The sequence below is a fragment of the Lathamus discolor genome, chromosome 8, assembly GCF_037157495.1.
Source record: "Lathamus discolor isolate bLatDis1 chromosome 8, bLatDis1.hap1, whole genome shotgun sequence".
In the NCBI taxonomy this organism is placed as follows: Eukaryota; Metazoa; Chordata; class Aves; order Psittaciformes; family Psittacidae; genus Lathamus; species Lathamus discolor.
The window spans coordinates 19,366,559-19,387,674 of NC_088891.1; the positions used below are offsets into that span (position 1 = coordinate 19,366,559).

Genomic DNA, 21,116 nt, shown 5'->3' on the forward strand with positions numbered 1-21,116 from the left:
TCATCCCCCGCCCCTCAAACCAACCATGCTGAACACATGATGAACTATAGGTCATCACTGCTTTGTAAGATAATTTCTACTTGAAAATGATTAGTTCCACGATCAGTTGTGGTTATTCCTTCCTTTTTGGTAAAGAATCCTTGCAATTCAAAGTAAAAGGTGAAGTCTTAAAAAAAATGTATAGACAATATTTTTCAGAAAACAAACTATAATTTCTCTCACTGATTCAGGAAAATATGATGCCTGCTGAAAACAAAATAAATCTGTGAAATTTCCTGGAAAATGACCATTTAGTTCTTGTAAAGCATCACTGCAAGATCCAACCCAGCAATATATATTTTGTCAAAATAGTAACTGAAATTTCTATTTTAAATCATATGAATGCAAAATGAATAGTGAGTATTAGACATAAGAAATCAAGCATAATAATCTAAGCAAATTCTAAATGTAACTCTGACTTTAGCTTTGCTACGCTGCTGGCCCTGTATAACCCCCAGTACAGCCAGTTTTTCCTCAATGTATTGACCAAGTGATCAAACCATGGATGTCGCTATCTCCACATGTAACATAATTCTTACCGGTTTTGTATGCATTACCCCCCTCCCTTTTAATATTACCCTTGTAATTTCAGCATGGTGTGCTTAAAGGAGAACTTACCTTAAGGTATCTCACAAGGTTGTCACCTTTGAGCACGACTCAGTAGTACAAGACTAGCAAACCAGTTCTTGATGAGTTAGTTCTTAACCAATCGGTAGTAGCACAGAACATAAAGCATCCCAGTTCAGGTTAAGAAACCCCAGTTCATTTTTGTCTCCTTTGAGATGTATCCCTCAACACCCATTTAAAAATAGCTTTTCCCTTAACCTCTCTTTATGAGAACAGAAACCTGCTCCTAAGGCTGAAACTACACAGGGAACTGATGGGTTTGAGTCTTCCCATGCTAAGAAAAGAAAGGACTTCTGCAGCACACACCAATACTGCTCCTGCTTTGCTACCAAGGTTCAGTGTGGATGCTGTGTGGATGCTCAGTTATTAAACAAAATATATTAATCACTTCAGTGGGATTTCATGGTACATACTTGCTTTCCAAACTGAACTAGCATACCTTACCACTGTCATTTACCTCATGTCTTATGACCAGGACGAAACACTTCTAACATGCAAAACTAATAATGACTATTACTATAGCTCTACATCCTTTGTTAAACTGTGAAACTAGTTTTTTGGTTCATCAGATCTTCAAACCATTTCCTACATCCTTCAATGTGACAGCAGAGCAAAATCAAGTTAACACTGCACTTGGAAATGGCCACAGCCTTACAGAAGGGGCACAACATCTCCATCCAAGCACAGTCAGCCTGCAGTCCTTCAGCTGCACTGCAACAAGCAAACGTGGTATCAGACTTCTGCCTGTGAGAAGTGAGACAAAGCCTTGTGTGCCCCTGAGCAGCCATTCATGGCTTAGCAGACGACTTGAAGAGAACTACAGGGTTCAACAAGCACACTCATTTATCACCCTGTGAGGGCTGAAAGAGCTCTCCCTGTCAACAGCATGCAGGATGGTTACAAACCACTCTGTTCACATGAACTCAGGCACCTCCATGAACTATGTTTCTCAGAGTTCTCAGCTTTCACGTGTGGCAGTCCGGATTAATATCAGACTTCATACATGCAGCTCATTAAAGCAAGACTACCTTACTTGTAAAGTAATAATACCTTGTGTCACAAAAATAATCACTTTTTGAAGGTACAGATCAAAGCGTAGGATTATCGCAGTGGGCAGATAGACACATTCAGGTGTGAAACCAGCATAACTAATAGCTCGGTATCGAATGACAACTGACATCTGAAGAGAGCTGCTGCTAGACTACGCTTCAGAGCAGGCTAGAAATATTTATTCCCATGTTTTATGAAGCTCCTTCCAGTTATCTGAAAAAACAAAGGTGTTTAAATCCACTGAGTCACACTCAAGTACAGTATGTCCAATTCTTTCAATAATCAAATTCATGACTCACTTGAGCTGCGCAACAAGTTGCACAGGTTATCATACCATAAAAGTAATTGCCACGAGTGTATGAAAGTGAGTGAAGCCAGTGCAGTGTGTAAAAAGCAAATGTTTGTCATCTTCTGAATGTTTTGATTTAGGCAATAATGAAACTATTTCAGCGTTTTTTTTCTTTCTAATATAGGTAATGCAGAATAACCAGTTAATCCAGTCACTTCTTCCTGAAAGCATTTATTAATTATTATTTTGATAGAAAAATATGTTAAATGGAATAAGAATTTCCGAGACTAATTTAAGCTCTCCATAGAGGAATTCAGGGTTTGTCTCTATGACAATGTAGAGGAGCATTTCTTCACATTGATTCTTTGCTATGTTGAGCACATTCTGACCCCAAACCCTCAGATATTAGTGAGCCACTGCATCTTTGGACAATTCAGGCCATTACAAATGCAAGACATTATTAATAAAGGCTTTTCTAATGAAAGCTTCTGTAATTAAGATCCGTATTCACACCTACCAAAAATATTCATTGCAGTTTCAGTTTCTACACCACCAATGTCAGTTTTAGCTGTGCAATTTCTCTAAAGCTTTGTTTTAGAGTTATGTATACTATAATGGTTTTGCTGATCTCGTCCTAACAGAGTACTTTGTATCTCAGGATTAAAACAGAACCAGCCACGATGGTCATTACGTATCAGATTTCTGCCCTCATTTTTCACACTTGATAACTCATCCTCTAAATTAGACAGCTGAGATCAACTATGACTATGTCACAAATAAGGTCTCAGCTTTCAGAGAGATGGCAGAATCCATGCGACAAAGTCTGTCCTGTGCTGTGATGTGCAGCTGCAAAATACGGAAACAGGCACTGCCGGTTTCTTCATGGTCATCTGTACATATTCCTCTATATTTACTCGCCTGGTGGTAGCTCAGTGATGCATTACAGTAGATGCATTCACCAAAACTACAGGTTGTTTTACCCGTTTCCCAGAGGGAGACTGTCTCCAGCTGTTTTTATGAAACATAAAAGTAACCTGGTAAATGCATACAATTTGCTATTTAATGGCATTCTATACGGACACATGCTGTTATCTGATAAAGCCATACAGACCTCTAAGCATTTCTGTGTAACACTGGTGCAATTTTTAAACAATCAAATAACAACCAAAATAAGTTTCCTGTAAAAGTTTCAATGCTTCATTTCCAAGCAAGGTGAAAAAACCTAACAGTAAATGCACATGTAAAGGTGCAGCCACCATAAAGCAGACATGACAGAAGTTAGATTATTTACCAAAAATGTCTTTGCTTTTCCTCTCTGTTCCCTCCAACTGTTCTGACTTTTAGTAACTGAGAATCCTGAGACTTTCCAAATGCAACGGATGGGCCTTGTCTACAAACTACGTGAGAAATCAAGTTGCCAAAATCATTAAAAGCTAAAACTATGAAGGTCACCCATGAAGTCACATTCTCACTGGTTATTGCCTATCCCCACCCAACTGCCTGAAACACTCACCAGTTTGTTTCGTATCTTGAAGTTCATAATTTTAGATGAGCACTTCTAGAACCAAGAACCAAAACCTGGTTTTAAGCACTTCTTAGAACCAAGTTTTTCTCTACACACTGAATGACACCCCTTTTTCTTACATGACATGTTTATGTTATAAAGATTACAGAATTATTATCCATATGCTCTGAAATAAAGGAAATTTTTCAGACTCGGAACAAATATATTTGCAAAACTTTTCCATGAAAAGTGTAGCAAATACTACAAAATGCTGAAATGCTATACAGGTGAGTACTGTCCATTTCAGTCTGGATGAGGAAAACCATACCAGAAACTGGATTATGAACCTTGGTAATCTATATAAAATACAGCAGCTGAAGAACAAATTTCCTGACACCCTCTTCATACAATACCCATCCACAAAACTCTATACTAGCTCTCCCCATTTTGTGTCCTAATCACAGCAACAACATCCACGTGTGATCCTGACAGATGGAATGTTGGCTATGCAAGTATTTCTCAAATCAGAACACAATTGTACAATTCTTTTCCTCCCGGATCTCTTTGACTGTGACACTTTTAGCTCTCTGTATTACATATAAGCTACTACTCATTTCTCTACTCAGCAAATATTTATAGTAACTTTATTAAATTGTGATGGAAAGCGTGCCAAACAGAATTCTAAGAAAACTTCCTCATTCTAAAATTAGGAGTGCGCATAACACAAATTCTTATTTCCCTTTCCTTTTTTAAGGAAGCATTGACTTTTCATGGATTCTGCCTGTGGCAAGATTGCATAGGTAGGACAATATTGCAGCAGAGCATCTGTATTTGCTCAAGCTGGGAAGAAAATCACAAGCCTGGCATTTGTTGCTGTAGGGCAGTCTTAAGATTCTTTGTTCTCTTGTGCTCCTGTTGCTCCTTGCTGGCTCTCACGAAGCACAGTATTCCTCCTAATCCATAGTGGTAACAGCCCGGGAAGGAAGACTGAAAATCCTCCGGTCTGCAGCCAGTCAGTCGCTGGCAGGGGTGGCCAGGATCATCACCCAGTATATCAAGTGTTTTCTGCTGCTTTCTAGAAGCTCCAGAAGGTCCTGTGCTACCACAAAGCAGCCCTGGAGTGAAATCCCACTGACAAGCAGCAGGCATGCACAGGCCTGACCTTTCCAATGTTGTCTGTTTTTTACAGAGTACAACATGGGCTTCATTAGCTGCGATTCAGTTCTGTATAAACTAGCCAATTTATTTAAGTGGAAAACCTTGCCGGCCACTGGACCCAAAAAACGGAGCCAAAAATGACCTTCTTGGAATTTGTAAAGTTTATGGGGTTTTTCTCTATTATTTTTCATTTTCATTCCCCTTCTGTATTTCTGGATTCTGGCCAGAACTCAAGCAGAAGTGCCAGAATACTGTAACACTGGTTATTCTTATTATTTTTGTATACTTTCCAACCTTGAATCCCCAAATTTGGAAAGAAAAGGCATTCTTATAAGTTTTCTAACCCAATTCTGCAGACCAGGCAACTTGAAAAATATCTCACTCCAGCTGTTTATCTAAATTTGATCTTCAGAACTTGTTTTTCCTTGCCTTCCTATAATAAACATGAGGAATACTATAAAGAAATACTCATAGTAGCTTATATCCCCTAATAATTGCTGTCATTCATTTACCATTTTAATAAAAACCCTAATAGCAAACTGAGTATTTTGTCTAACCATACGGTACATAAGGAATACATTCCAGCAAATCAATAGGTAACTATGCTGCAGCCTACATACATCTTTTGGATTAACATCTTTACCTGTTTCAAAATGAACAATATCCTGTAACTGCAGAAAATAACTAAAAACTGTTTTCAATATTTATTACCAATGTCAGGAATAGTGGTTTCTTACTTGCATATAATCACTTAGGGATGGATTTGCCAAATTCTGAAGACGTTTTTAAGGTTCAATTCTAAATCATGTTACCGCAGGAATATTTGTTCATGATTTTATTACATGTTTCAACAAACCTCCTCAGTATTTGATTTTTTTCCCCTCACAGCCGAGGACAATATTTAATATGGAAAACAGATGCTGAAGCCGACTGTGAGTTATATCAAATGCAGAATTCACTTTTCAACATTATAACCAGTGACAGCTTGAAAAGCAGACAGTCATTAATGCTTCATCATAAAGAGATTGTTTGTGATCAGACACTGTTATAACTCCGCAAGTGATGATCCACTCTAAAATATCGAAAGAATTCAAAACACAATCATTAATACTTAATCATTAAGAGTTCAAATGTTTGTGATCAAATGCTGTTATCATACTCCAAGTGATGATCCACTCCAAACCACACACAAGACCCAAAATAAGGAAGGTTTTTACTTATTACCATTAACAGAGTCATTATATGTGAAAAAACAGGTTACAGAAATAAACACATGGATATTCCAATATAAACTTTATCAAAATGAGGATTTTAATTATTCACATTTCTATGCTAAAATGTACTTCAGAAGATGAGAGTAGAGCATTAAGAAAACTTTCATTATTCATTCAAAACTGAGGACTGACCTTTCATTGTAAAAGTAGTTTTACCTTGACCTCTTTCATTAATTAAGATTCAATTTTTCAAATGAGGGACTAATACTGCTTTTTAGCATGTCCAAGCTACATACTATCTTTACTGCTAATAGTGACTGCACTTCTAGTCACCTTGCTTGTATATAAATTCAATGATACGACAGCCTGCCACAAAGATAAATAGCAAATAATATCCTGGGTAGTAAGTCCAGATATTTCTGGAGATTCTTAACATCATTCCCTTTCCCACTTGTCACTCCAAAATTTGGGAAAGAAGGCAAAGGAAAACTGTTTCTTCCAGAAGAATGAGAACTGTGCACACTGGACTTGGTAAGCATCACTCTGCAGATTAGGAGCAAGCTGGAAGGCACTGACATTATCATCTGGCTGCAAGGGCAAGCACAAGGAAGGTGGAAATGAGAGTGCAGTTGGCCCTGCCAGGAACAGTTTTTCTTACTGGCTATGAATATTCAGGATATCCAAGCCAAAGGGAAGAAGGGTGCAGCTGTTGGCAATGATCTATCACAGTTAAAGACACAGCCAATAAACAATTAATCATGTACATTTTTGTCATGAAAAACAACACTTTATAATATATTAAAGGTAAGAAGCTATTGCTGCGCAAAGTGCTAAAAGCGAGAACTGATGTATAGAGTTCTGAAAGACCTTCTGCAAACTGCATCATGGATTAAACTTTATAATTACACGATCATTCATGACAGCTTCTTCTAGGACAAATGTATTCACAGCAGTGTTACAAGGCCAAAGCTCCTGTGCTGAAAGGACCACAGGAATCCAACAGATACTGAACATCTATAAACAAAAACAGACCACAGACACTTGGCCTAATACCGTTTCATTCCATGTGTAGCAACACGCAACCCCTCCCTAAAGATATCCTCCCTTCCTCAGGGGGAAGAAAAAGAAAACTGAGTAAAGCAAACTCAACTGAAACCATTATTGGGATGGGGAGTTCTTGTGTGTAGGTGATTTACAGATTGCTTACGCTGAGCAATAGGGAAGAAAAATGGGCTACTGTTGGAAAAGTAATGATCAGACACCAGGAAAAAAAATGAATTTACAATGAAGTCCATATTCTGTAACTTTGTGGATAAAAGAAACAGGAATATGATTCAACAGATGACCAAACCATATGCACCACTCCATTACCCAGAAACTACCCGAGTGTTATATGCCATCAGAGCTAAGTCAAGACCATCTCCTTGTACTGTAATGGTCATGGCTGTCCAAACGAGACTGGAGTGCAAATGTACACCAGAATAAGACCAAGGCTGCACATTTTAGGCACACAGAGTTCCTAGCTGCAAAGACACCAGACTCACAGGAAAGCCTTAATCCAGATCCTTGAGTAACAAAGCACAAGAGAAAAGCTTAAACTGAATGCTAAGGACTTCCATTATTTTATTCTGAGTGAAACTCAGAACACAGATGGATAAAAACACACTTGGACTTCAGGAGAGCAGATCTGGGCCTCTTCAGTGATCTGCTTGGAAGAGTATCATGGGATGATAAAGCCCTGGAAGGAAGAGGGGCCCAAGAAAGCTGTTAAGATTCAAGAATCACCTCCTCCAAGCTCCAGAGTGATGTATCCCAAACAAAGATGAAGCCAGGCAAAAATGCCAGGAGGCCTGCATGGATGAACAAGGAACTCCTGGACAAACGCAGACCCAAAAAGGAAGCCTACAGAGGGTGGAAGCAAGGACAGGTAGCCTGGGAGGAATACAGGGAATTTGCCCAAGCAGCCAGGGATATCTTAAACTCCTCTACTGGATGAAATGAAAAAAAACCTGTTAATCCTTAGTGTTATTATTTTCCATTTGGCTTAACCACGTCTTTCAGACAGGTTACCAAAGGAGCTCATAGGATACTAGTCTTCATTTAAATAGACAACTTGAAAACACTCTGATTCAGAAAGGAAAACAAAAAGCATTTTTCCCAGTACTGCTGAGGCTGAGGCAATAAAACAATCGTTATATATAATTTTAATGAAAACACTGTGAATTAAAAATAATCATTAAAAAGAAGTCCAGGCATCACCATGCCTCCAGCCAAGAAAGCTCCTTGAAAATACAGAAGAAAGAGAGCAAAGGTCAGACATGGAAACATTCCCACAGCTCCTTCCCTCGGTAATTTCCTCCATAAGAAATAATGCAAGCAGCATACAACTTCCAGAAAACAGCTCCACTTCTTAAGAATAACAACCCCTTGCTCCTAAAAATCTTCCAGAAATTCAAACTCACATGAACATCAACTCTGCTTGTGTGTTGTGCTAGCTATAAACCTTCTGTGTACCAGCCCAGCTCTGCTTTCTCAGGCAGTCCCTCACCACATCCTGGCAAAAGCACAATCCTGCCAGCGGAGCAGTGCTACCAGGGGAACTCGCCAGCACAGTTATGCACACTGTAAATCAGACCCTGCTGCAATCTAGGCAGACCTGTGCTAGAAGAGGCTTGCACTGCAACCCCAGCCAACTTGACAACCCACAGCAGAGAGCAGGCTTTAGTCACTTGGCTAGCTGGGGTGTTTGTAAAAGGAATGCGGGTGGGCTCAACCAACTACGTCTTTCTATAAATCCTCACGTTTTAACGCTGTCAGTCTTCAGACAACAACCACCGCTGCTCCATCATGGGATTATATTTTCATTTGATCTAAATATACCTGTAAGAAGTTTCATTTATATCATGACAATAGAGTCCGTTTTCTTCCTTGACAAAAAAATGCACATTTTTCACACATGCAAACAAAGGTTCATTAATATTCCTCCATCCTGCTTTGGAATACATCAAATTCTAGCATGCCCCTTATGTAAATCAGCCAAACTCCTGCCATGTTATCTACTCCAAATGGTTTTTAGAAGTACTTTTCACTTACTAGAAACACTAAGAGATTGCATGGAACTATATGATTTATAATCTGAAAGTGCCTTTAGACCATTGTATTTAAATGACAGGAGATACAGACATGAGATAGGACAATGGTTCAAAGGAAGCTAGCTACAAGGATTACTGATATTAGGTACATTTCTCAAAGCAAACCAGAATAGACATGAGAGGCAAAGAAAAATGGGAACATAAAGGGGCAGAAACATGAATAAACGATCTAGGAACTACAGGTGGGAACACAGTCTGCAAGCACAGACTCCTCAGCCTTATGAAATCACTCTGTGCTGCCCCAGGGCTTTCAGCAGGCACCTTCTCTGTGACTCCCTTTCTGTCAGAAGCCCTTTGTGTCACACTAGCTTAGATTCAGCAAACTGTTAGTCCCAACTTCCAACATACTCTTTGATTCCAGTGAAGACAATGGCACCAAATTGCATACATTGTTTACACCTTTTCCTGCACTGAAAGGAGTATGATTATTAAGAGAGGGGACAGGAAATCAACAGCACAGAAAATAGCAACGTGAAACAGAAGTAAAAGCTGGAATTTTAATGGAAGAAGACACTCATTTAGGCAGAGAGGAAATGTAGACAGAGCATTGTTACTGCACTGAAGATGATGCGGAAGTGATAGCATTACAAGTTTCAGAAATATAATAAAGGCAAAACAACTTCCAGCCTGAAGCCTGCCCTGCTGGAAGAGTCCTGCCATCTACATGAATGAAGCAAGTAAAAAATGTGAATAGAACCTCATTTGCTTCTACTTGATAACCACTGTTTCAGAATCAACTGACTTTTAAGAGAAACCTCCATCCTTTTCAGCTGGATGAAGAAAATCCAAAAGAAGAAAATCCAAAAAGCTGAGATGAAGCAAAGCTGTCATCCAACCTCACACACAACTTCATGCTTTTCCATTTTTAGCATCTTCACTCATAACAAAACTATTTTCTTTGTGAGCTTCACCAAATACATGGCACCAACAAATGAATTCATCTTACTGATTAGATAACATTAGCTGTCAGTTTTTGCACGATATATTCCGGAATTAAGCACAGTAAATACTTAATTCCAGAACAAGAGAGAACTGCTCCTGAAGTCTACTTTTATATCTGAAAATGTAAAATTACAGAGCCTATAGATGCTATAAGCATCTATAGCATTTATACACCTATATAGCAAAGGCATAAAAACAAGATAATAATTTCTTTTTATACCTAGCAAAATCAACCACCAGCATCTACACGGCCCAGAAAAAATCAGCATCAACGATCATTCTGCACAGCTTTTAACTTCTTGCTTACAGTCAAATCAAGCAACAACAATCCTCACTGTGTGAAAACATATTACAGAATCACTCCAGGAAGTTTTCCAGTTCTTAAGGAGATACTTAAATCTCACCTTCTGGGATACCACGACGGTCAAAAGAAAAAATTTCAAGTCCTTTTGTGATCTCTTAAATAAAGAAATTCTACGGTCAGATTACAATTTTTTTAAAAGCTTTCTTTCCAGGCAGCTGCCTATTATACTTAACAGGCTGAACACAACATGAGTCAAAGATCAAGAGTAAGTTATCGGAGGTGTCAAGTGCACAAGGTTAAAGGTGAAATTTTATTAGGTCAAAGGTGACATAAATCTTCTGTGTCAAAGCAGAAGGGTCACAGACAAGATGTATATAATCCAAAGACATCACAGATGACAAGTAATAACTTTAAGTAGTACAAGTGTGTTCTCACTATGGATACCTTCATTGACTTAAAAACTGAAAACAGTGATAAGTACCTATGAGTATTATAATGCTTCCCTAGAATATGGTTTTACTTCTATATAACATATTGGAAAGTTTTTCTCAAGTATTTCAAAATCAACTAAAACTACTGAATACTTCAGTGGTGGGGAAGCACCGTTTGGCACCGAAAACAAGGTACACAAAGCAGATTGCTGCTTTTCTACCTTACAATTACCATATCTTCAGCATGTGCATCTTGTTACTGCTCTTTGGGGAAAAAATAACCCAATCCAAACAACAAACAAAGCAGAGAGGGCCTCAGGCCAAGTAAATTTCAGACTACAATAGTATAGTTCAGAATTGTGTATTCAGGCTAATGAAAATATAGCTATAAATAATACATCAAATATCTAACAACTGAAGCATCTGTATGTTGCCAGTATGCCAAATACTGCACACCATCTTGATTAAGGACATTTAAATCTGCTGTTGTAACCATCAAGCTGTTGACTCAGAACTGTTCTCTCCTTTTGCTCCTGCACTAAGTACACATTCCAGAAACCCCATATCTTAAACCTTAGTCTTGGTCTTAAGTTCACATCAAAACGGTTTGCTGACTAACACCAGATTTAAGCACAAAAATCAAGATATCTGTGCCCTCTAGTGGAACTTCTTTTTCACCAGCTGGGCACAGATGCAGGAGTTCTAACGAGAATTCTTCTGGAGGCTGGAATTGTTAAACTATCAAATTAGACGTTGTGAATAGTGTATAAAAGCCAGCCAAAGGAAAATTCAGTTCACTGCTTTCCTTCGTATTTACTTGAGGGAAATCTCTCAGGTTCTATTTCTAGGAAAATGGATGCAGTGTGAAGCCTCATGTATGAGATTAGGTAAAGCTGGCATCTTAAAACCAAATCCAAACCCACATAACTCCACTAAGCACCATCAAAGAGGAAAGAAGAAACTGAAAAGATAAGTTCATGTACTTTCATTACAGCTAGGAAGGGGGAGGCAAACTACAACTCGGCACAAGTTTATTCCTCCAGAGTACTGTATCTCTCCCAACCTTTTTTTCCCCATTTTTCCAGTGATAACCTCCTCTGTGGATTTCAGTACCTCAGAGACTTCATTTTCCAAAGCTTTTCAAAAAGGAGAAGGAAGGATGTTACCACTAGCTTTCAGCTGCAAGGAAAGGCGGAGACAGACAAAAATCGGAAGTACTGAGCAGTGTCATTACAATCAGCATGGCTGGAAACATTTCTGAACACAGTGAAGTTAAACTTGAATCAGCTCTGGAGAACCAGCTTGTACAGTATTTCTTCCTAACATCTGACAGATATAATGCGGGGGCATTCATATGTGTTTTGTATAAAACAGAACTCAAAGGCTGACTGTTAGAATTTGTCTTACAGAAACAGCCTTGACTTAATACTGTAGTTCAATTCAGGTAGAAACAACAAGAAATTAAATCAGACTACCATTCACAAGTGTTTTCTTCAAAACAGCATCATTTCTTGAAGTACTAGAAAACGTCCTCATTTTTTCCTAAAAATCAAAGTGCCAATTCTGAAGAAGAAGCTACTGAAAAACTCATTCCTGTTCCTTCTAGCAATGCTAATACTTGCAAAGCATTTCCAATCTTACATATGAGAGTAATTTAGCACTGCAAATTTCAGCATGAGTGAGTGACCTCGAAGCAGAGGACAGCACATCTGATTACCTAAAAAAGACTAGGGCATTTTGAACAACAGGAAGGAATAACAACAAAAAAGTAAGTCAAGACATCAGATTTTTATGATGAAAAGATACAGTGAGATGAAAAACACCTTTGGATTAACAAAAAAGCAACATGTGACATTTTATTCACAATCTACTTTAAATGACAATTGCCTGAAGTATTTGCATCCACGTTTTCTTTCATTCCTTTTCACTGGTAGTCCCTATAGAAAAAGGCACTATTATTCCCATGCTAACACAAATATTCTTGTTCAATTCCTTCATAAGAATTTTCAAGACTTTCTTAAGCTACTCAGCTGGATGGCATTTAAAACTGCAAACAACATAGAAAAACATACTACATAGAAAAAAATACTACAAAACTTACCACTTCTTCATCTGAAAGCTCTCGTCCTTGTATACTACTGTTCTCTCGCACAGCTTGTTGGTGTTTTTTCCCTTTAATGTGGCTAAAAAGGTATACTTCTGATGAAATCTGTAATGATAATGACGTAATCATTTTCCCCTCAATAGTTATGTTAATAATTACATCAGTAATTCATAAATCTATAAATAACAGTATTATGCAGGACTTCAAAGTAAAAAGATCTCCCTGTTTCCTACTCAGTGGCTATATGGCTTCCTCTTCACCAATCCTGGGACATGTGGAATGGTGGACACAAGAAGAAATACCCTGTTGAGATTAGAGATCTGCCTGGCAAAGTACTTCGCTTCCAACACTGACCAAAACATAAGATACCTAAGGAAAATAAAAGAGGAGACAAAGCAAACGCTGTTTCTCCCATTTAGCAGTTTCAAGCCTCCAACCAAACTCAGTTCAAGAACTTCTTTAGCTTGATGTTGTTTCCCTGTATCTAGTAACCTTCAGCAAACTTCAATACAATGAAACTTGCCCAGTCATCCCCTGAACTAAACTCAAATATCCACAGGATCTTATAACAAGGTGTTCACAGCTCAGCTACCTGCTATGTAAAGAAACATATCTTTTACTTTAAATCTCATGTTTAACTACCTTCATTTGATGATAGTTAAAAGCTCTGCTTAATTTGATGCTCCTGAATTCTTGCTTTTCTTAGAAGAGACAGCTAATAACAAAGTACTGTCCACACTCTCCATTCCACCTACAACTCTACAGTTCTCTCAAATCTTCCCTAAATCACCTGATTTACAGACAGAAAAATCCAAAATAAGGCGCACTTTACAAGAGCAGAGCAGGGACACAGTGGGTGTGCAATACTCTCATCTGTGAGTGAAGCGTAACTTGTAGCTTCAGGTGTTAGGTTGCCCTTGTATTTCTGACAGTATTCTTTCCCTTTACCCAACTTACCATCACATTGCATAATGAGCACTGTTTTTTTCGTTCATATGGTGTAAGTTTTGGTGCATAATCAGTATTAGCATGTCTTCCACTACTTAATTCAGCTGCTTTCTCTTTCCTTTGTTCAATTTGTTCCATGTGCCTTCTAATACTTTCATCATGCTGAATGGAAAATAATCAAAGCAACAAAGAAAACACATTGAATTACAGTGAATGGAATTAAACCGTTCAAAGAAATATTAGGAATTACCAAATATTATACAGTTAGGATGAACTTCTGTTAAATTGAAACTACTTTTTATTTCTGAAAGGCATTAAAAGTCACCACACGTCACAGACGCTACAATTTAAAAATGAATCAGCACCAATTCTGTTTTATAGCAAATCCATCACTAAATCTTGCTGTATATAACATTCCTGATTTTGTTCTTTATGAAGTACTCTAGTACAGAACACAAGGTCATATTTTATCCTTTTATACCTTCAGTTGAATCTTCTTCTGTAGTTCTTCCATGGCTTCTTGTTGAGCTGCAGTAAGAGCCGCCAACCTCTCTTCTCGATCTCTAACCAAAAGATAATACAGAGAAAACTTGCAATAATGTAAAGTATGCATAATACTCATTTATGTGTGAAACAGAACACATAATTGGGAGAACAAGCACTCAAAAGAATTAAGCTGAAGATGGCTCACTAGAAGAGAAAGACAACAAAAAGCAACTTAATTAGAGAGAATGTGATGCTTTAATCTGGATGATTTTATAGACACTTGAACCTTTGTAGCAAAACCTGGATCAGTCCAACCGGAGCAATGATAGTCAACTAACACTACAGAACAGTGATGAATGTGATGCCCTGCCACCGTCAGCATTCTTCAGCCAATGGCTAGAGTCAGTGAACCAAGAGGGAAGAGAACAACGGCAAATCAAAGAAAAACCAGACAGCAATGAAGCCAGTCTGTTTTATGAAGATGATGATCAGTGAAAGTTTGAATATATAAACTCACAGATAAAACTTTGACCAATATCAAATGATACAGCCCAGTGATAAACTGATGCTATAAAACACTGCAATTCTGAATGTTCAACATACCAAAGGATAGCAAAAGATTAGGCACTATGTTACTGTCACCTTCTCTACATAGTTGCAGTCAGGATGTATTTTGCTCACTGAACCTGACTGCCCTGCATCTCTCTTCCAAAAAGGGAATCATGCCTCCAACTCCAGTTGTGCTCTTCACTTTTAGCAAGTCTCCATCCCTTCCCAGCACAGGGCCAAAGCACAGCTCTCATGCATCTGGATGTTACTAAGAGCCTGTGAATTCCCCAAGCATCACCCTATTAAGCAGACACCTGCAGATAACAGCGATCAGCAAGCCAAGAACTAGGCGTGTGTGAGAGGCCAACAGAAGTAGCAAAAGCTTTGAGTAAAACAGCAATGAAGAAGTTATTCAGCGCCATTTTTTAAAAGATATCCTAAAATTACAGTTACTGAGTGACAAAACTAGAAAAGCTGACATAAAGAGCATTCGCCAAACCGCAGTGCTGTCTAGGTTATGTAGAGTTCTGTTTGTTTGGGGTTTTTAAACAGAAAACTGACAGAAAAAACAGTCACTTCTGTAAAAGCAGGAGGCTTGGATAAAGCAACATTTCAAACAAAAAGCCACAGACAAGTCTAATGATGAACACTACACACAACTGTCCTTTCAGAAGGGGTAAATGAACTCTTCCAATCACCATGGGCTGGAGGGGGGCGAGGAAGAGATGATGGATTAGAAAACTTAGGTACTTTATGTGCTATCTCCCCTGAGGTACATAAAGAAAGACTGAACTACAGTCTGTGTTTTTGTTTTAAAGAGTTCCTGACTCACACCATGAGCCCAAACCAATCACAACACATGACCCGAACCCAAAACTTATTTTAGCTATTTCTTCCTGTGTGTGTTTACACATCCTTGTTTAATCCTCTAAACTATAATAAATTAGTGTATAGTTTGGGTTCATAATGTTTGAAACGAAATGCTAGAGTTCTGATTGATAGAGCATTGCCACTACTTTTTACATGATCAGGTTACATTGCACAGTTTTATGGTTTCCATTGACAAGACCAAAATTTTCCACATTATGGATTTCAACTCTCTGGAATATAAAATACTCTGAAATTACATTTAAACCTTGCTGGAATCAACCTAATGAAGCATAAGGGCAGGGGGGCTTTTAAAGTCAGTTTTAAGTACACTATTCCTTTCCTACAGATGCTTTAATCACCATCAGATGCACATGGCAAAGCTTATATTGAAGAAAGTTTAAACAGATATTCCAAAAACTACTAACGCCAGCAAGTACTAAATCTTCAGGATAAGAGACAAATCCTAGCAGCAGGGGAAAAAAAGCAACAAAACAAAACACCAAATGATACCCCAAGGTTCCACCAAAATAGGCCAAAGCTCTCTTGTGTAATCAGCATCTGGCAAAGGAAAAGAAAATCAAGCATGGTACTGCAATAGCAAGTACAAAGCTTTTGAAAACCGAATGCCGTAAGAGCAAATACAGAGAAAATCTGACCTCTTCCTCAGGGATAGTAGTGACAGGACAAGAGGTAAAGGGTTCAGACTTAGACAGGGGAAGTTCAAGTTGGATATAAGGAAGAAGTTCTTTACTGTGAGGTTTGTGAGGCACTGGAACAGGCTGCCCAAAGAAGAGATAAATGCTCCATTCCTGGCAGTGTTCAAGGCCAGGTTGGATGTGGTTTGGAGCAACATGGTCTAGTGGCAGGTGTCCCTGCCTATGGCAGGGGGTTGGAACTGGATGATCTTAAGTTCCTTTCCAACCCTAACTATTCTATGCTTCTATGATTCTATGAAAGACAGTACTACCAGAAGGCAAACTGAAACTGTTGCTCTTCACATGTCATAATGAAATATAAATGGGGTGCAACAAAGGAAAGTATCAGATTTAAAATTGATAAAACAAAAAGAGCAAATAATTACATGCCTTGAGCCTTTAGAGCTTCTAACCATAGAAGACTTCAGAAGGCAAAGCTGTCAATGGGACAATTATCCCCCATTTGCTTGCTGTGAGGGTTTCCTAAACTTCAGAAAGATCCAGAAGCCTTACATAGGTAGTGTCTACCCTCCCCCAATAGCCTAACCAAAATTCCCCATTAGTCCTAATCTTCTTCAAGTGTCTGTGAAGGACAGAAAGATACTGAACGATCCCTCCCAGCCCACTCTATCTCATTGTGACTTTAGCTTAACTTACTGAGGAAAGGTCCATGAAGTCCCGGGCAAGGCCACAGATCCTATCCACAATTCATTAAACATCTAATCCAAACCAGAATCTCTTTATGATGTTACACTAGAACTACTCATGACTTTGGAAGATGAGCAATACATTTCTGAATATTTTACGTGGAGAAAAAAGCCAAACCTCTCCATGATTAACTTTGAAAGAAACAAGCTCTGACAATAAAAATGTCTGAAGAACCATTAGTGAGCATTTCTTGTCATCAAGACAAACGTAACTTCTATTCAGGTTCTGCTTGTGGCAGAGGACCCGTAGGGAAAGAAGGAATAATAGAAGGTGAATACAAATAGAATTTGGCAAATGAAACTATAATCACTGCAGTTTTCCTGAATCAGACTTAGAAGTCAACCTTCCTCACACACTACAACGCCACCCAATTCATTCTCCCTCCACTTCATGACTGGCTCAAAACAAAGAGAGAAGACCCCATATGAAAACTCCTTCATGAACTTTTGATTATGGGCAAAACCATAAACCAAGCAGTTGGTAGGCAACAGAATTAATGAAGCCTGATTTCCCGGCTTTGTGCTTCACAAAGGTAATCTCTGGTGTGTGCAAAAAGGTGAACACAAACTGATGCCAGTAAGTCCAAAAGTTACTGGAGAGTGGAGGAAATAGGGAACCCAGGACCATTAATCTTCCTTCCTTTGAAAACTAAGCTATGAAAAAGGCAAATTATCTAAAGGTCTTGTTCGCAATAAAATTAAGTTGAACATAATAAAATGCAGCTTTACATGTTATATGGTGCATGCATCTTTGGAATACAAAAATCTATCACAGAATTTATGCTTACTCACCCGTTTTCTTCTTTAAAACTATTCATCAAGAATATTTATGAACGTTACTTTTCAAGTACTAAGCCTGAAGAGCTAAGAAGGTGCTGTTAAGTGTTGTTAAGAGAGAAACTGCAGTTTGCTGGAAAGGATAACCAACAAAATGATTGCAAAGCTACCTGGCCCTCTCCCGTGCTGCATCTTCTCGTGCTTTTTCTTTCTCTTGCCTCTGCTGTTCAATTCGTGCTTCTTGTTCTTTCCTCTTCATCAGCAGCTCCTCAACTCGGGCCTGCCGTTCTGCTTCAAGGGCTCTTTTGCGCTCCTAGTCAAAGAAAAGATAACTTTAACTTTTAGGGGGAAAAATCCCCAAAAGGAATCAACAAAAACTGTATTTTGAATTCTGCTTATAGAATTTTATCTTGCTTTCATGATGGAGTAAGAACTGCTTTTTATTACATCATTTTTTTCATAAGCAATCTGGAAGTGTACTTTTCACTCATAACACAGTCACCCCCTGGAAATCCAGACATTTGTAATCATACATTCTCACAAAAACAGCTTTGTCCAGAACTTTTGGAGTACACTGCCGCAAAAATGGCTTCTGAGCCACTGAAGTCAGTGAAGCCCCATTTTTGAAGAAGGAGATAGAATTATCTACTAAATTGTAAGCTCTGGCTGGATTCATAGGTGAGCTACAGTTGTGGTGATCTGAAGCGTGTATGGAGAGGGAGGAGTTTACATAAGTAGAAAACTAACAGTTTAGATTCTAACATAGGAAACAGTGCCAAAAAAGTAGATATACGAGACTGGGAAAACTTTGTCATACGCCTATGCCTGGGTAAACCCAGGACAGCCTACATCATTTATTTCAATACAAAGAGTATTTTTCTGTTTCCTCTCTAAGTTTTAAGAGTTACCAAAATATAAGACTTTTCTTATAATGAAGTAATAAATATTTTTAAAAAAGAAGGTTAAGACAGGCATGAACCAGCTACCCAGCATCTGTAACACCTCTGCTATAGAGGCTTCAAGACTTGCCTTTCTCCCTGATACTGCTGAAACACTATAAAGGAAGAACATATGACACTTTTCGAACAATAGAAGGTAAGAACAAAGGAGGTTAAGATAGAAAGCAAAGACTGCATAGCTAAAACAAATCCGTATTTAATTGTTCCCCTGCAACAATAGATGCATTATACCTGAACTGCTTCATCACGTGCTTGTTTTTCCTCTTGTCTTCGTTGACGCTCCTCTTGCAATTCATTTAAGCGTTGCTCATATTCTTTCAGTTTATTCAGCACATCATGACGTTTGTTCTGAGCTTCCAAGGTGTTTATAAATGCAATTTCATTTACCTGCAAGTCATCACAAAGTGTCAGAAAACATCTGAGAAGTTGAAAGAAGTTTCATTCTTAGAGAATTCAGTCTATTTTTTTATAATCCATTAGATAATTAAACTGGACTGGAATGGGTTGGAAAACTACCAAGTTGGGAATAACACCTTGGGTTTTTGTGGGGGGCTTTTTGGTTGTTTTGTTTGGGTTTCTTTTTGTGCTGCTTTAAACAGGAAAGCCCATGGAATATGAACATGAGAAACTGAATTGTACCAGAAAACCAAAAAACTTTGGCTAAATCCCAGAAAAATCTTCCCAACCTTCTTAGCAATGAGCCTTTATTAGTCTATTCTCCCTTTCACAAAATGAGGAATGCCAAGACCCAGATGGATAAATCAGTAATATTTGTTAAGTGCTAGTAGAATCCAACAGGTCTCTTGATCTGACTTTAAATATATAGGTACTTAGTGAATAAAAAGTGAAACTATGCATACTGTGTATAAGAAAAAAAAGCAGCAGCTCATTATCTGATCTGTCTTATCAGCATAGTCATAAACATGTATTATTTTGTCAACCACAGGATAGTGCAATAGACAAGAATAAAAAAGAAAAACAAAGGCTAACTTGAGTACTTCAATGTGTACACTAAAAATCTCAAAGAGGATGCTTTTGCACTACTTTGGTTCATGAAGGTAACCAGTATTTTGTCCTCACTACAAGACTGCTGAAAAAAATTCTTGTCAACTTTAGGCTTTTAAATACAAATGCTCTAGAAACTTCTATGGACGAGGAAAATCAAGCTCAATTAACTTTCATTTAATAAAAATCAACATTTTACATCAAAATTTTTGCGGAAAATCATAAAACTTTATCAGTTATAAACTATACTTAATGGTTTGTGATTGAAACAGAAATTACATGCTGTACTCAAGAGTTCATGCTCTGTTTGAATCCACCAAAGAAATGTGTAAAGAGAAGATACATGGCCAGACAACAACAGATCATGTAAAAGGGTGGCAGGATAGTATTTGTTGCTATGTTTACTGATTCAAATCCATTTACAGAACGGATTTCACAGTTCAGTAAACAAGTAAGCACTGGGAATTTAGATAACCAATTGGGCAGCAACAATTACCATAGTCTTCAGCTATACTAATCTTCAGGCATTTCTTTGAAGCCTTCTGGCCCAATTAACCTTTCTTTCCATAACAGAAGAACCTCAAGAGACAGCAGATCTTACACATTTAATCACACACAATATTTGAAACATCTGCTTAGTTGGAGAATTATGGCAAGTGTGATTTAGTTAATATGATTAGAAAAATCACACTGGTGTAATGAAATAATAATGAAGGTATGTTAGACTCAATTAGGTAACATAGGAATCATTTTAATCCCAGTGACAGAAACGGCAACTTAATAAAAACGCTACATCAGTTCTGTTGTACTCAAAGTTAGCATTTTCATATTCTTTCTTATGTATTCTTGCCTATTGCACTGTCCTGTGGTTGAAAAAATACGTATGTTTACAAAAATAACACAGATGAACAGCTACATCAATCACAGCTGGCATACATGCTCATTAGATAATGCAACACCTTAGTTTTAAGGAGATGTAGTTTTACTTGGGAAAAAGTCTTTAAAAATAAAATACTCCATTTACGTTGTGCTGGTTTTTGCTGCAGTGGAGTTCATTTTCTTTGCAATACTTAGTGTGGGGATACGATTTGGCTGCGAGCTGCAAAGAATGTTGATAACACAGGGATGTTTTCATTACAGAGTCGAGGCCTTTCTGGTCCTCATCCCACCCCACTAGTGAGTAGGCTGTGGGTTCACATGAATTTGGGAGTGGACACAGCCAGAACAGCTGACCTCAACTGAACGAAGGGATATTCCTGTAGGTTTCTATTAATTTCCAACTGTTTAACAATATTAGTGGTACAAA

The 21,116-nt window shown here is 38.1% G+C and overlaps 1 protein-coding gene across 4 annotated transcripts in view; it reads right to left on the bottom strand.

Moving 5' to 3' along the window:
* The window catches only part of SCAPER (S-phase cyclin A associated protein in the ER), a 149,383-nt gene that overhangs the window by 86,959 nt on the left and 41,308 nt on the right, over positions 1-21,116 (bottom strand). For all 4 annotated transcript variants that reach the window (XR_010614523.1, XM_065688122.1, XM_065688119.1 and 1 more), the window contains exons 16-20: positions 19,037-19,192; positions 18,017-18,159; positions 14,244-14,325; positions 13,772-13,924; positions 12,812-12,919 (exon numbers count right to left, since the gene is read on the bottom strand). Coding sequence is in view for 3 of the 4 variants with exons in the window: in XM_065688122.1 (XP_065544194.1) it covers positions 12,812-12,919; positions 13,772-13,924; positions 14,244-14,325; positions 18,017-18,159; positions 19,037-19,192 (642 nt within the window). In the remaining variant the exon portion in view is untranslated. The remainder of the gene's footprint in view (positions 1-12,811; positions 12,920-13,771; positions 13,925-14,243; positions 14,326-18,016; positions 18,160-19,036; positions 19,193-21,116) is intronic.